General features: G+C 34.3%; 1 protein-coding gene across 9 annotated transcripts in view; it reads right to left on the reverse strand.

The window, feature by feature from the left end:
* The window catches only part of VPS13C (vacuolar protein sorting 13 homolog C), a 205,126-nt gene that overhangs the window by 118,677 nt on the left and 73,185 nt on the right, over positions 1 to 13,264 (reverse strand). For all 9 annotated transcript variants that reach the window (XM_034938865.3, XM_034938864.3, XM_055098860.2 and 6 more), the window contains 6 exons: positions 9,324 to 9,466; positions 8,287 to 8,479; positions 6,925 to 7,039; positions 5,816 to 5,952; positions 3,110 to 3,233; positions 1,565 to 1,682 (listed from right to left, as the gene is read on the reverse strand). In XM_034938865.3, the coding sequence (XP_034794756.2) occupies positions 1,565 to 1,682; positions 3,110 to 3,233; positions 5,816 to 5,952; positions 6,925 to 7,039; positions 8,287 to 8,479; positions 9,324 to 9,466 (830 nt within the window). The remainder of the gene's footprint in view (positions 1 to 1,564; positions 1,683 to 3,109; positions 3,234 to 5,815; positions 5,953 to 6,924; positions 7,040 to 8,286; positions 8,480 to 9,323; positions 9,467 to 13,264) is intronic.

Consider the following 13,264-nt stretch of genomic DNA (forward strand, 5'->3'; position numbering starts at 1 on the left):
ATGGACAAATTCCTTAAAACACACAAACTCAAAACACTTGGAACATACAGATCATACAGAAGAATAGATAATCTAGCCCTATATCTATGAAAAAACATGAATTTGTAGTTAAATACCTCTCAAAATGAAAACTCCAGGACCAGACGACTTTACCGGTGAATTCTACCTAGCATTTTAGGAAGAAATAATACTAGTTCTACACAGTACCTTCCAGAAAACTCAATGCATGAGGCCAACATCATTATCCTGATACCAAAACAAGAAAAGCAAAGACCAATATCCCTCACTACACAAATATAAAACTTTGTAAAAAAATTTTGGCAAAACAAGTCCAAAAATATTTTTAAAAATAATACATATGGGTTGAGTATCCCTTATCAGAAATGGGGCAAGAAGTATTTAAGATTTGGGAATATTTGTATTACATAATGAGATATCCTGCAGATAGGACCCAAGTCTAAACATGAAATTGATTTATGTTTCATTCATACCTTGTACACACAGTTTGAAGGTAATTTTATACAAAATTTTTAATAATTTTGTGCAAGAAACGAAGCTTGTGTTAAGAACTTATGTGCAGAATTTTCCACATGTGTCATCATGTTGACTCTCAAAAAGTTTCAAATTTTGGAGCATTTCAAATTTTTGGTCTTTGGATTAGGGATGTTCATCATTACCAAGTGAGGTTAATCGGTAATGAAAAGTTGGTTTAACATCCACCTGATAAAGGGTATCAGTGAACGACTGATACATACAACATGAATGAATCTCAAATTAATTATGCTGAATAAAGGGTATCAATAAACTGATACATACAACCTGAATGAATCTTAAATTAATTATGTTAAATTAAAGATGTTAAACAAAAAAGTTAAAAGTCTAACATTCTATTTATATAAAATTCTAGAAAATTCTAACAAATCTATAGTGTCAGAAAGCAGACCAATGTTGTCCAGGGACTGGGGGAAGAGAAATTTAAGTAGGGAAGGAAAGAAAGGAATACAAAGGGGGAACAAGGACACTTTTGGAGATGGTGTGTTCGTTGTCTTAATCGTGATGATGGTTTCACGGCTATATAGCTAAGGCAATATTTATCAAACTGTAAACTTTAAATGGATGCAGCTTATTGAACATCAATTATATTTCAATATAGCTGTTTTTTAAAAACAGTATAAACATTTCATAACTGTCTACTTAAATTCAAAATTAATTTTCTATTTTTATGTCCTTTGATTTTTCTCAGGATTATATGGGATTTCATTATCAAAAGAGCCTCTAATGTTTTCGAAGATTTTATTTTGTTGATATTAAGCATTGGATTCGATTCATTCAAAAACATGAACCATCAACTTTTACAGAATGTAAAAGTCCAAATATTTCTGAAATAAGTGTTGATGTATAATTCAAATATACATTTTCTTAAAAATGTATTTCTGCTGCAAATTTGAATAATCATTTTTTCTGTCTCCCATAGAAATCTATCTTTGCTTCCTTAAATTCTAGCGACTGATGCAGACATATTTCACCTGTTGATTTTCTAATATAAAAGAAGTTTATACATTACCTGGCCATTCTAATGTCTTTTTCTACCATGGCCTTAGCCAACTCAACATGAATATCCATGGGTTGCAATATATGCATAGTTGATGGATGCTGAAATCGACACTTTTTCCAGTTTTCCTCTTTAAAAAATAATTTCACATATTATTTATTATTTTTACAAACAGCCATGGAACATGGATAAATATTATTTTTAATGAATATTATTTTAAATTGTCAGACATTCTATGGAAAATCACTATAAATTAATCCAGAGTCAATGATTACCAATTTTCACTTCTTTCAGCGTATCAGTTAAATAACCTATGCTTTTTAAATACAGACTGACAGGATCAAAGACTGTGATATAAAATAATTCTATTTGGAGAATGTTCACATAACATCTTGCATTTCAAAGTAAACAGGAAAAACAAAGCCCAGGATCTATTACCTCAATTCCAGAATTAGTGACCAAGGTTGATAATTACAGTGAAAAGAGGAGGAAAAACAAGAAAAAAGAAAAAGAACTATGGGGTTCCTAAGTACAATATTTACACCCAGCTTGGGATACAATTCCAAAGCAAAGCAGAGTTTTATCAAACAAAATGTCATGACCAAAAATGTATAATAATTACTTTTCTTCAAATAAGGTCCCAAAAACAGATTTTCCAACAACTAATAGAGTTCTATGCAGATCTTTATTGATGACAATGACTGAAAATCTTTTATCACTTATAATCCAATTATTCTTAAGTAAACACAAAAGAAAAGGCAGTTTTAATGGTCTGTGTAAATACTCCAAGGAATTAACAGGCTCTTAATATATGAAAAGTAAGTAGAGCATTATGTATTTACGTTTTAATAAATGTCAACACTCCTACTAGAGTATAAACTCTGCACATAGAGACTATAACTGTCCTTTCCTCTAATGACCTACCACAACATGATACTATGATCAAGGATAATTAATAAATATGTATTGCTTCTAGAAACTAAGTAAGTCTTTAAAAAAACAAAAATATTTACGTAAGCATAGAAAAACACCAAAGCTTTTGGAAAATATTTAATTATCTTTAATATATTAAGACTATATCTACTATTCTGTAGATATATATTTCTCAGATATCTACAAAAGTAGACAGCATAATACTAGTAATACTATTGAAATAAAGACTAGGGTAATATAGTATAATATTTAATAATGAAGGCAGCAAGGAAAATAATATTGAGTCATCCCAAAAGTGGTAAGACAGAAAAACATGAATCCACTGCAACTTCCATTTTGTGTTCTAAGCAGCTTTATAGTCACATTACAAAAACATAGGCTATGAATAGGCTTAGATTGAAATGGAGCTAGGTATCTTAAGATAACTAGCCAAATTTCCATTTCTGTTTATAAATGTTGCAGTAATTTACACTGATAGTGTCCTACATGGTTTATTTAAGCGGCCAAAAGAATATGTGTGCAAAATGGTTGTCAGGGTTGATATATAGGCACACATATATACACATATATTACATAAACTACCCAACATAATCCCAAGATCCTAAAAGCTGAATAACGGTTTACCTGCTCTTGCAAAAAGTAGTTGTACATTTTTTATTTCAACATCAAACTTGTCATATGCCTTATCCATTATTTCTTCCAGAGATGAATTAGTAGTCTTCTGTAAACCTTGATCTTTACTGTTGAGCTAAAATGAAGGACAAATTTCAATTTTTTTTTTCCAAAACAGAAAAGCACATACATCAACATACTTTAGTTAGGTTTCAGTCTTGCATTTAGTTAGTTAAAACCTAACAAATTGAAAATACTGCTCTTAATGAATAAACATTTTAATTTTCAGATAATTATTTGTAAACAATATAATATTTCAGCATACATCTCTATTAAAGTTGAGAAATAGGTGTTCAGCACATTTTCATGTTTGAGCTGTCTGCCTCGAATAACTTGTCTAGATGTACAACTCCTCCTCTTCCTGGCTCTCAGGAATTACTGCCACTTATAGAGTCCAGCTCCCCTGACCCCCACCCTACACCCTTCACCATTAGATAGCAGCGTTTTGTTCCTTCTCCGCACTATACCACAGGAATAAAATTAGGCCACTATAATTCAGCTCCAATTTGTACTGCCTTTTCCCCCTTCTTGGTGGAAGCAAGGATCAATTCAGGAGTATACAAGGGATCTTCAAAAAGTTGATGGAAAATGCCCATTATGAAAAAGCTGTGCATGAATTTCAAAACTGTTTTGTACCAAAAGAAACTTGTACTAACTTTTTATAACATGACTGAACAGGATCTAGTTTGAGTCACTAAGAAGATTAAGGCTTCAGTTTGAAAATGGCCCTCCCGTAATAGCAACATGAATTCTGCTAAAATTGAGGCAAAAACAAATACCAAATTTATGCTGAAGCTTGGGCGAAAGAATGGTGAAATCAGTAATGCTTTATGAAAAATGTATGGGAACAGTGCCCCAAAGAAATTAGCAGTTTACAAATAGATAACTAATTTTAAGAAGGGTCAAGACAATTTTGAAGATGAAGCCCACAGTGGCAGACCACATCAATTTGCGAAGAAAAACTTAATCTTGTTCATTCCCTAATTGAAGAGGACCGATGATTAACAGCAGAAACAACAGTCAACACCAGAGACATTTCAACTGATTCAGCTTACACAATTCTGACTGAAAAATTAAAGCTGAGCAAACTTTTTAATCAAAAAAAGCCAAAACAAGTGCGCTCAAATCCGCTACAGACAAGGGTAGAGCTTTCAATGGAAATTTTAAAAACAAGTGTGCGATCAAGATCAGAAGCATTTCTTCAAAGAATTATAATAAGAGATGAAATATGGGCTGGGTGAGATGGCTCACGTCTGTAATCCCAGCACTTTGGGAGGCCAAGGTGAGCGGATCACTTGAGGTCAGGAGTTCGAGACCAGCCAGGCCAACATGGTGAAACCCCATCTCTACTAAAAATACAAAAATTATCCAGGTGTGGGGGTGCGTGCCTGTAATCCCAGATACTTGTGAGGCTGAGGCAGGAAAATCACTTGAACCCAGGAGGCAAAGGTTGCAGTGAGCAGAGATTGTGCCACTGCACTCCAGCCTGGGTGACAGAGCAAGACCCCATCTCAAAAAAAAAAAAAAAAAAAAAAAGAGAGAGAGATGAAACATGGCTTTCCCAGTACGATCTTAAGGACAAATCACAATTAAAACAATGGTTACCATGATGTCAAAATGATCCAGTCAAAGCAAAAGCAGACTAGTCAAGAGCAAAGGTCATGGCAACAGTTTTTGGGGATGCTCCAGGCATTCTGCCTGTTGACTTTCTGGAGGCCCAAAGAACGATAGCATCCGCTTATTGTGAGAGTGTTTTGACAAAGTCAGCCAAAGTTTTAGCAGAAAGACACCCAGGAAAACTTCACCAGAGAGTCCTTCTTCACCACGACAATGCTTCTTCTGCTCCTTCCTCTTATCAAATAAGGGCAGTTTTGTAAGATTTCCTATGAGAAATCATTAGGCGCCCAACTTAAGTCCTAATTTGGCTTCTTCTAACTTTTTTTGGTTTCCTAATCTTAAAAAAAAAAAAAATCTATAAACAGCACCTATTTTTCTTCAGTTAGTAATGTAGAAAAGACTGCAATGACATGATTAAATTCCCAGGACCCTCAATCCTTGAGAGATGGACTAAATGGCTGGTACCATCACTTACAAAAGTGTCTTGGACTTGATGGATCTTAAATTGAGAAATAAAGTTTATGTTTTTTTATTTTTATCTTTTAATTCCATTTTACCACAAACTTCAAAGTCCCCTCATATATTTGAAATTGTCACCTTTTACTGGAGGCTTGGCTTTCTATGAGATTCAAAATCCAAAATCCAAAAGTTGTCTTGCTCTACTTAGTTACTGACAGTGGTTTAACAAATATATATTCATATATGTACAATTTCCTATTGTCAAATATATAAGCAACAAATAACACCGTATAAGCCCTGGAAACTATGAAAACTACGAATGCTTCTTTCTAATTAGGAAAAGGCAGATGTAATCCAGTCCTTACTGTCAAATCACCCTACCACTACAGAAAATTTGGAGGTTTTTTGTTTTAATAGTCATAAAACATATATAAAATACTCCAAGCTAGGCTTGAAACACAGGCTAAAAAATAAGTCTACATTTAGTTTAGTGAACTCTGAAGAAAAAAACAGCAAACTGTTGGAGAGTTAGCTAGCAAGCAGGTCAAAGATGGGCAGACAAAAAAATGCATATATACCTACCTGAAATGTACCAAAATCTAAAATCAGAAGATCTGACTTTTCATGGTGGAAACCTGTCTGTGGAACTACTAGATAAGAAGGCTTCAGATTTATCCTTAAATCAAGGACTTTTCGAGTTTCAATAATATGTGTAAGTCCTAAAGACGTAAGAAATAATGACAGATTAGATGGTCAAGTTGAAATATGTAATCATATTATTAACAACTAGAATAAGAGTTTTACTTGAAAAGTATTACAGGTCGGGCGCGGTGGCTCACGCCTGTCATCCCAGCACTTTGGGAGGCCAAGACAGGCAGATCACGAGGTCAGGAGATCAAGACCATCCTGGCTAACACGGTGAAACCCTGTCTGTACTAAAAATACAAAAAAAAAATTAGCCGGGCGTGGTGGCAGGCGCCTGCAGCCCCAGCTACTTGGGAGGCTGAGGCAGGAGAATGGCATGAACCCAGGAGGTGGAGCTTGCAGCGAGCTGAGATTGTGCCACTGCACTCCAGCCTGGGCAAAAGAGCAAGACTCCATCTCAAAAAATAAAATAAAATAAAAAATAAAAAAAAAAGAAAAGTATTACAAAGGAGTATTACTTTTTCTCACAAATTAGATTCTCAATTCAGCATGTAAGGTGAAAACTGCATAGAGTCAACGGTAAACAATCTTATTATAGCACAGTATAGTAAACCCAACATAGCTAGTATTTTATGTAGGGATAGAAGAATTTATTATTTCCTTTATTATTATTATAGTTGGCTTGAGTTTAGAGGTCATGTTATACAAAAGTAAGTATCTTTCAAACTATATTCACACACAGTGTGATTAACAGTTTCTTAAGAACTGAGATGGAGGGTTGTTTTCCATCTCAAGCTCATTCTGAAGCAGGAGTTCTTAACTGTAATGGCAGGAAGAATCATCTGTGCCCCATATTATGCTCTTTCTCACCCAGTCTATCAGGTATATTTGATTTTGAGAAAGCCATGTCCACTCTATACTGTAATACAGCCTGAGTTTAAAATAAAGAAAAAAAGCAACATAATATTTTGAATACAATGTTTACATTAGAGTAGGCAAAATTTTTCAGCTTAGCTGATGCTTATGTAGACACTCAAATTCTTCACCTGTAGCTGTTCTCTCCTTAATTTCTTCCAGCTTCATCAATGTTGCTGATGTTATTTGCTCAAGATCCAATCCCTTATTTGATTGAAAGAATTCAACCACTGCATTGACAGTTTTCTATAAGAAAATTTTTTTAACATAACCAAGTTACACATGGTTCTTTCCATATTGTAAACTTCAAAGTTTCACCTCAATTCTAAACAGCTGTAGCTTTGAACTGTGGAACTCCTAAGATATTCTGTCCTACTACATCTCCCTTTGGAGTAAAAGAGAACCTGGAGAAAGGAAGAGCCTAAGCAAGCTTACTGGAGAGGCAACAAATGTGCACATATCATTAAGGTGTAAAGTATGTTCTACAGCGTCATATGGATGTAGCAGCAGACATTACTTCTAGTTTTAGCCTCCAATTAGTCAGAAGATGAAACACTACTTCTCTACCCTGTAATTAGATTCCCTTGCACTTTGAAGTTTAGAAAATTAAGAGGAAGAAAGCCATTCAGCTCTTACCTACATGCCAAATTTAAACTTTTAAAAAATCAGAGATCTTTCCAAGATGAAAACAGTTCTGGAGACTGGCTGTTCAACCATGTGAATGTACTTAAAGCTACTGAACTATAAACTTAAAAACAGTTAAGATGTTAAATTGAGTTATGTGTATTTTACCACAATTAAAATTTTTTAATTATAAAATATAAGGAGTTCTGCAGTCTTTATATGCTGTCCCCCCACCCACACACACACACTTTATTTAGCTTTCAATCGTAAAGTAAAATTACATCAGGGATCTCAACAAGGTGGGGCGAACCTACAAGTGATGCAATGAGTAGTGAACCATATCCATACTGATGACTAACTTGAGATGATGGATAAGATAGCATGAATAAAAGGTAAAGTCATAGATACAGAACCTGAGCCAGAACTTCCAATTACATCTAAACATCAATGCTTTTTTCCCTTGTGAACAATATTTAAAATTCTTTTAATCACTCCTAAAGCTCTTTGAATTTGTTCCAAACATTGAAAGAAAAGAGAAAATACACAAAAAAGAACTGGAGTAGGAAGTAAATGTGTAACAACTTGGAAGTAGTTGGCAAATAAACAAGAATTTTTAAAAGTATATTAGATTTTTTTAAATTTAACAAAGGCGTAGATAAATAAACCTTGGAGTAGGGAAAAATGTATTGCATATGAAAAAAATCAAAATTAGCCACTGAACATATACTGCTTTTGAAACAAGAAAAACCTATTAGGAAACTTACTTATTAAGTAAATAAATGTTAAATATGAAAGAGGAGAAATAAGAAAACAGTATGTCAGAAGTATAAGATGATTTACATAAGGAGTTACTTTCTCCTTGCACTTACAGCATCATAGATGACCTCCACAGGCTGGGACTGAAGAAGTAGAGTCTGGTCAGCAGGACTATCCTCCGGATTGGTTTCAAATTTAATTTTAAGCAAGGATGATGTCGTGTCACCAATTGAAGCCACAAGTGATGGCACAATATCCTGCTGTCTCAAACCTGTTATATACCAGTGTTCTAATTTCGCTTCTACCCTATAATCCAATGAAGAACAAGGAAAGATGCAGACAAGGTCTTTTGTAATCTAATGGACTAAAATTCAAATTTCCCTTTAAAAATATCTTTGAGAACCAGGACCATCCATGCACATTATCCAGAGCTGAAGCTCAACCTCCTTAGCCAGGCATTCAATTGCTCACACACAATCTGGTTTGCTGCTCTTGTTGTTTTAATTAACTCCTTTCATCTACGTGAAAAACTCACTTTAGCCAACTTTAGAATACTGTAAAAGTTCTGATCACTGTTGTATGAATAAAAGATCACACGACATGGATGAACTCCTCTCCCTATTTCTATGCCACTCTTAACACCCTCTTACTCCATTCCAGCTTCTCCTAGTCATTTCCATTCAGCTATCCTAGGCCTTCTCCTAGCTCAGTTATTCTCTTCCACAACTAAGCTCTTGTAGCATTAACTATGAGGCATTTAATTTTACAATACCTTCTTACCTTAGAGCTGTCTAATGTTATATAGTTCTTGAATTATTACTTTTTTGTATATCTTTTATCAGCTATAGCACACATTTCTTGAAAACAAAAACTTACTGTACTTGTCCACAGCTTTTACAGTATTGAGCCTATAAATTAAATACTATCCAATAAATATTCACAAAGGAAAGGAGGGAGGGCAGAACAAATGATGAAGTACCCACACAGCTCCACAACAAAACAAGAGCAAATATAAAAAGGCTATCTTGACATATACAAGGAAAAGAAATTAAAGAGCTGGCACTAATCATTTTTAAACCTGAATAACACACATTTTTTGCCTAAAACTATAACTAAAAGTAAAAATTGAAATAAGTTTTTAAAAACTTACTTAAGTGCTTGTGCTCCTGGTCGCTGAGATACTTGAGTGCCCAGGCCAATTATCTGAATTTTTAGTATTTCTGGAATATTCTTGTTTTCTCTTATCATAACAGAGGTGCTTACTAACTTCAGGGTCATTATATGGGCAACATACTATACAGAAAGAATGAAATTAAAATTGTTAAAGTTTAAATAATTATTACTTTCTTTAATAATTTCTTATTTATATTTGCTGAATTATAAAGCAACGTAACAAATACAGCATGGCAGGTTCTGGCATCCATATGCTCACCATAAAGGAAAAATTCTTCATTTACAAATTTATTCACTATAAATTACAAAATTCAATATAAAATTGTCCACTCAAATAGGATGCTTACAAAAGATCTAGAAATTCATTTCTCTTAAGTTTTATTTTATTTTATTTTTGAGACAGAGTCTTGCTCTATTGCCAGGCTGGAGTGCAGTGGCACAATCACAGCTCACTGCAACCTCCACCTCCTGGGTTCAAGCGATTCTCCTGCCTCAGCCTCCCGAGTAGCTGGGATCACAGGTGACCGCCACCATGCCAAGCTAAGTTTTGTGTTTTTAGTAGAGATGGGGTTTCACCATGTTGGCCAGGCTGGTCTCGAACTCCTGACCTCAGGTGATCTGCCCATCTCAGCCTCCCAGAGTGCTAGGATTAAAGGCGTGAGTCACCGTACCCAGCCCTCTCTTAGTTTTAAAGGTTATAACAATGAAGCAATTACAAAGCATTTTGTGGCATAAAGATTCAATTCAGCAGCTTTTTCTGAAACAAACTAAGTATTTCAGAATAAACCTGTGGCTGAAGGAAAGAAACCTATATAGAACATCTGCTTGATTTCTGTGCAGAGTTAGTAAGACACTGAGAAAAATAAATCCTGACCCCAAAATTACTGAGTCAAGATTGGAGGTAAAACAGAGAACCAGGGAGATGATCCTGGAATTTGGGGACCTGTTTCTCCTAGAGGTATTTGGAAATTTCAAAGGGGACAGCCTAGAGGCTGTGAAGCTAGGCTAGCAGGGTCAAAATTGGAAATCAGTTCCCACCAAAGGGTAAAAGCACTGCTAAAACACATTCTTTTGCCTGGGACCCTAAAGGGCTATATCATAAGAGTAAACGTGAACTGGAAGCAGGCAGACTCCCATGATCTGCAGCACAGCATCAAATCATCTCAACACCTACAGTAACACTGATTGGTGCACGTATACACATACACACACACTCACACACACACTCATACACAGGTACACACACACACACAAAGGCTCACTAGATTCATGACAAATTGGAACAAAAACCAGCAGAAACAACAGAAAATAGATTCACAGGAGCTCTAGACATCGAGTGTCTAATTTTAGACTTACTCAGACTACTAGATTTACTAGGGTCAAAGACATAAAAGATAAAACAGAGCATGTTAGCAAAGAATTTGGAAGCTATAAAAAAAGAACCACATAGAAATTCAAGAACTGAAATATACAAAAGCCAATTAAAAATTCAATAAATGAGTTTAACAGTAATATACAAAGAGCTGAAGAGAGAATTAGAGGAAACTAACCGAAGAATAAACAGATAAAGAACTTGGAAATACCTCAGAGAAAATAAGACACAGATGAGATATTACGAAAAGATCCCACTATGTACATTAGAAGTACCAAAGGATGAAGGATAAAAGAATGATGGGAAATAAAACTAGGAAGTGAGGATTTTTTTCCCAAATTGATGAAACCTCAAGATGTCCAAACAGTAAGAAGTCCAAACAGTATAAACAAAAATGAATACATATCTAGTCACATCACAGTAAAACTACTGAACATCTAAGGTAAAGAGATTTTCTTAAAAATAGAAAAATGAGAGAGATGGGTGGAAATTACCTTCAAAGTGATACCGTAAGACTAACAGCTGAATACACAAAAGAAAATGCAGGCCAAACAACAATGAAATTATACCTTCAAAACTCAGAAAATCATTAACAACCTAGAATTCTATACACAAAAGTATCCTTCAAAAAATAAGGAAAAATAGAGATATTTTCAGAAAGACAAAAAAAAATTTAAAAACTCCTCACCAGCAGAACTGCATTCAACAAAATAATATAATTGGTATTGTTCAGGTAGAACGAAAATTACTGACAGATGGTCAAAGACAAAGAAAGGAATTATGTGACTGGAATATTCGATATTGCTAAAATTACAATTCTCCCCATAATAATTTACAGATTCAATGTAATCTCTAACAAAAGCAGCATGTACTTTTGAAAACACTGATAAGATTATTCTAAAAGGTATATATAAGTGGAAAAGGCCTAAAATAGCCAAAACACTCTTAAAAAAAAAAAAAAACCAAGGCAGAGGTCTTACTTTAAGACTTATAAAACTATAATAATCAAGTGTATTAGTCCATTCTCATGCTGCTAATAAAGACATACCTGAGACTGGGTAATTTATCAAAGAAAGGTTTAATGGACTCACAGTTCCACACTGCTGGGGAGGCCTCACAATCATGGCAGAAGGCAAGGGAAGAGCAAAGACACTTCTTACATAGCAGGCAAGAGAGCTTGTGCAGGGGAACTCCCGTGTATAAAACCATCAGATCATGAGAATTAACTCACTATCACGACAACAGTATCGGAGAAACCAACCCCATGATTCAATTATTACCACTTGGTCTCTCCCTTGATGGTGGTGAGGGGCGGATTATGGGGATTACAATTCAAGATGAGATCTGGGAGAGGACACAAAAACCTAACCATATCAACATCATTAGTCATTAGGAAAATGCAAATTAAAACCACAGTCGAGGAACATATCAAATCCACTAAAATGGCTAAAATTAAAAAGCCTGGCAATATCAAATGTGGTCAAGAATATGTAGCAACTGGAACCAGTAGTAGGAATATAAAATATTACAACTTTTGGAGAAGTGTTTGCCAGTTTTTAGAAAAGTTATACATATTTACCCTATGACCCAGCAACTCTACTCCCAGGTATTTAACTCAAGAGAAGTAAAAACATATCTCCACCAAAGACTTGTACAAGTATGTTCATAGCAGCATTATCTGTAATAGCCAAAACCAGAAACAAAAAAATACATATCAACAGGAAATAGATAAAAAATTATGGTATATTCATACAATGAAATACTATTCAGCAATGAAAAGGAACAATCTACAGACACATACTCAACATGGATGAATATCAAAAACATTATTTTGAGCAAAAGAAGATAGAAACAAAACAATGCATGAACTGGAAAAAGTAATCACGGTGACATAAGTTATAAAGTGTTTGTTTTGCAAGGCAAAAGAAGAAAAATGACTGGAAAGGGTTACAAGGGAACTTTTTGGAAGGATGGAAATGTTCTCTATCTTGTTTTTGTTGATCACCACATAGATGTATTCAATTGTCCAAATTCATCAAATAAAATTTAAGATCTGTGAACTTTATTGTATGTAAATTCTTCCTCAACCAAATTTTAAAGACACTTATACCAATCCAACAAAAGATGTTCAACTTCTACAGATAAAATTATAAAACATTATTAGAGGAATGAAAAAGAGGTAAATAAATGGAGCCATGTGCTATATTTATAGGTTAAAAGACTCAATACTATAAAGACATAAATTATCCCCAAATTAATTTATAGAGTCAATGAAATCCCAATGAAAATCTCAAGTTTTTATAGAAACTGAACAGCTGATTCTAAAATTTATATGGAAATTTTAAGGACCAAGAATAGAAAAGGTAATCATAAAGAACACGAGAGTTTAAAGATTTCTACAACAAGGTCAAAGGACTGATTACAAAGTTACAGTAACTAACACAGAATACTACGAAGACAGACAAATGGCCAATGGAATAAAGCAGGAATTCCACAAATATGGACACTTAACTGATGATAAAGAGGTAAATGGAGAGCAGTGGCAA

This window comes from Pan paniscus, chromosome 16, assembly GCF_029289425.2.
Source record: "Pan paniscus chromosome 16, NHGRI_mPanPan1-v2.0_pri, whole genome shotgun sequence".
Lineage (NCBI taxonomy): Eukaryota > Metazoa > Chordata > Mammalia > Primates > Hominidae > Pan > Pan paniscus.